The following is a 3,748-nucleotide window of genomic DNA, read 5'->3' as shown; positions in this document are numbered from 1 at the left end:
AAAAAAAAAAAAGGGTGGGAAGTGATGTGAATTAACATCAATTTAGAGCATGGTCCAGAACCCAAGAGCTACTCCCTCTTTTCCCCCCTGCTGGGAGAATGACTTCTTCACTCAGTCAGGCTTCATTTTTGCCTTCCTTTCTAGTGGCTCAGCTTCAACAGGAAGGATAGAGGACACCCACAGACTAGTCTAGCTTGGCAGTTAGTCTGGGGGTTTAGAGCACCTTCCCTGAAAGCAGGACATCTGGGTTCAAATTCCTTCATCCGAGTAAGACCTGGAATCCGTCCCCCGTTTCCTGGGCAGGTGCCCTAACAATAAGCTACTGGTCAAAAGGTAGATGGGTTGCTTTCTCCCCACTCCGTCAAACAGTGGCTCAATAGAAATTTTCTCTAAGAAGTTGGAGACTAATGCAAAGCTCAGGCACTTCCCAGGGGGCACAGGCTTGCAACAGAGGTCAGATGGAGTTAGGTGGCCCTTCTGGATTGTTTTCTTCAAGCCAAATAAAGTTATGTTCCGGCTTCTGTTTATGGGATATTATTTGGTCATGGCAAAGGGTTTGGGGGAGCATTTAATTGGTGCTGGTATCCCCCTAGATGTTGCTTGAATCAATGTTTCCTGGATAGAAGAGTCCTCCGCTAGTGTTACCTGGCCTTGCCCTGAGTGGCCTCTGTGTCTGTGTGTGTCTGTGTCGTAGCCTCATAGATGATCTGCCTGGAAATATGTACATGAAATAAAATTCCTTTTGGCATCAACTAGAAATGTGCTATATGTTTGTGATTTGTATTCTCTGTTTGATATTCAGAGTTGCATCTAACAGGGCTTTTACGTAACACCCACATTAAAAAGTTTCTGAACACCTGACGTCATCACGTGAGATGACACTAACACTGGCATTAAAATGTATTTATTTGTCATGCTGATAACCAAAAGCTATGTGTAATGAATGCAGGCTTCCTGAGTGACCGTGAAGGTTATTGTTGCCATGTCCATGGTATAGTTTAGCAGTTGGCCTGAAACGGTCTTCTGAGTCTAATCCCTGTTCATTTTTGCCAGGTTGGTTCTGTCTCGGTTTGAGTTTGAAGAGGTATCAAGTGGAGATAATGCCTTGGAGGCTGGAGAAGATGAGGAAGAAGTCTGGCTATTCTGGAGAGACAGTAACCAGGAAATACGCAGTAAGAGTATCAGAGAGTTGGCTCAAGATGCTAAGGAAGGGCAGAAGGAAGATCGGGATGTACTCAGCTATTACAGGTTAACACTGTGTGCAGTAGTGAGCTATAGAAGTGTAACAAGACAAGTGTGGGTAAAAGCATCGTAGCTGTGTTACTAGAAAAGCAGTTCTGAATAAAGACTTGGATTATTGCTCAAAATGCCCAATAGAAGATGTAGCAGAAGCATTATATATATAAATAAATAATATGGTGGAGTAACTAGAAGCACCAGGCTGATCATAAAAGACACAAATCAAATCGTCCATATGAATATAATAAATTTAGCTGAAGCAGTGCGTAGGTGAGATTAGGACTATATAGGTTTGGCAGAAAGTCAAGGTAAGCATCTGTGGCCGGCTCCCTCAAGATGAATGGTGTCTTCCACAATAGCTTGACTTGCTTCATGAGTATCTTAACCTCGGTTCACAAAATTCATATTTTGATTGGGCCTCTTGAAAGAAAGATGAGCCAGCACTGAAAGGAGTGCTGTCCTGTCTTTGTTACCGTTACAATTTTTCCTCACTTTTTTGTTGTTAAGAATTTCTTGTTAACTTCCTGCCTTCTAGTAGCCCTGAAGTTCCCACTAGGGTGATTTTATATAAACATGCCACAAGTTTTATTTGAATATCTCTCTCTAATTTTTTTTTTTAACTTTCTGTATTGCTCAGCTATGTTTTTTAGCGGTTTCTAATAAGTGACGTTTCCTGACAATTCAGCAAGACCCTGAGTTCTTTGCACATAGTAAATCCAGCTCTCAGCCCAGACTGAATTCCCATTTAGGGTATAAACTCTTGAAAATAAATAATTTGAAAGACAATTGCCTATTGTGGGGTGGAAAGTATCAATACATTCCTTTCTCAAGGGTGAGAGGCTGAGAGCCATGGGACTCTTCAGGCTGGAAAAGTGCAGGCTCAGGGGTGACCTGGTGGCTGCTTATAAGTTTCTCGGGAGTGACCGCCAGGATCGGAGGGAACACCTGTTCACCAGAGCATCCCAAGGGAGGACAAGGTCAAATGGTCACAAACTCCTCCATGACCATTTCGGGCTGAACATATTTACTGCCCGAGCCCCCAAGGTTTGGAAGAGACTGCTGCCAGGGGTGGTTCAAGCACCTACTTTGAATGCCTTGAAGAGACATTTGGGTGTTTTTTATCTTGCTGGGATCCTATGACCCCTGCTGACTTCCTGCCCCTGGGAAAGGGGGCTGGACTCGATGATCTTATGAGGTCCCTTCCAGGCCTAGTTTCTACGAAATCTATAAATACGTACCATTTTTGTCTTACCTTATCTTCTGTTTTTTAAAAACTAAAAAAATTCTTCTGGTAAAGTTCCTAGAATGGATTAACTTATACATTTTGGACCTGATCTTATTCAGGAATTCTGGCTGTAAGGTTGACTTGATACAACTTTCTTCTTAGCTTTCTGTTTGCAACATCCATGCAATTCTTGCAACTTTGTTTGTTTTCCCCATGGAAAGAATTTTTGATGCTCTTAATTTCTTCTAACCTTACGGTAACTAGCGTCTGTGCGTGTCCCCAGTGAAGTTAACATGAAAAAAATCGGTAAAAGTTCAGCTGAGGTTTCTGCCTACAGCAAAAATGAGCCAGTTGAACAAAATGCTTTGTACCTTCCTTATTTAAAAATCATCTTATACTTGACCCCAATCAATAAGGAACATATGAATACTCTAAACGTTGGGCATATGCTCTTTCACAATATTTCACAATTCAAGCAACTAAGGGTTAAAGATCAGAGTTTGTTAGACACGCGTTAACTTTAAACACTTCCTACTGGCTACAAGGCAGACAAACGAAGGTGCATTATATGCACCTGCCCTGTGACTAACTGAAATGGGGACTAGTGCTGCAGTTCAGAAGGAGACTTCAGCACCTGTCCAATGTGAAATGCTTCAGTAGTCCATTGCCTTCATTGTGCTAGCAATCAAACATGAGCTTTGAGTCCTTTATACAGACCATTGTTTTATTTACTCCAGTGCAGTAGCTCCCTAGCTATTAAAATAGCTTTAGCAAAAAAATCATAATGCTGTCTTAACTCCTTAGTGTGCAACGCTAAGAAATCTAGGTGACCCTTGCATGCTGCTTATGTTCGGTTATTATTGAGAAATGATATGTTCTATTTAGTGTCCTGCAATGTACTTGTATATGCTAGTAATAAGAAAATCTTTATTGGATGGCATTATTACCATACTCAGTCTGCCATTTTCCCTCACTTGAGTTTCTGGAAACTAACATGTTATGTGTTTATTTCCCAAAAGGTACCAGCTGAATCTCTTTGCTAGGATGTGCCTTGATCGACAGTACTTGGCTATAAACGAAATATCAGGCCAGCTGGATGTGGATCTCATCCTTCGTTGCATGTCTGATGAAAACTTGCCGTATGATCTGAGAGCTTCTTTCTGCCGGCTGATGCTGCATATGCATGTTGACCGTGATCCACAAGAGCAAGTAACACCAGTGAAGTATGCGCGCTTATGGTCTGAAATACCTTCTGAAATTGCTATTGATGAGTAAGTACTTGAT

General features: G+C 41.7%; 1 protein-coding gene across 2 annotated transcripts in view; it reads left to right on the top strand.

Moving 5' to 3' along the window:
• The window catches only part of ITPR1 (inositol 1,4,5-trisphosphate receptor type 1), a 327,597-nt gene that overhangs the window by 114,598 nt on the left and 209,251 nt on the right, over window positions 1-3,748 (top strand). Inside the window, exons 17-18 of one of the 2 annotated variants that reach the window (XM_019504707.1) lie at window positions 1,054-1,248; window positions 3,484-3,530. In XM_019504707.1, coding sequence (XP_019360252.1) covers window positions 1,054-1,248; window positions 3,484-3,530 — 242 coding nt within the window. Of the gene's footprint in view, window positions 1-1,053; window positions 1,249-3,483; window positions 3,736-3,748 lie in introns of both variants that reach the window. The other variant, XM_019504708.1, reaches the window with a different exon arrangement.

Source organism: Gavialis gangeticus, unplaced genomic scaffold (genome assembly GCF_001723915.1).
Source record: "Gavialis gangeticus isolate Ggan-Ray unplaced genomic scaffold, GavGan_comp1, whole genome shotgun sequence".
Lineage (NCBI taxonomy): Eukaryota > Metazoa > Chordata > Crocodylia > Gavialidae > Gavialis > Gavialis gangeticus.
This window is presented reverse-complemented; position numbering and strand designations above follow the sequence as displayed.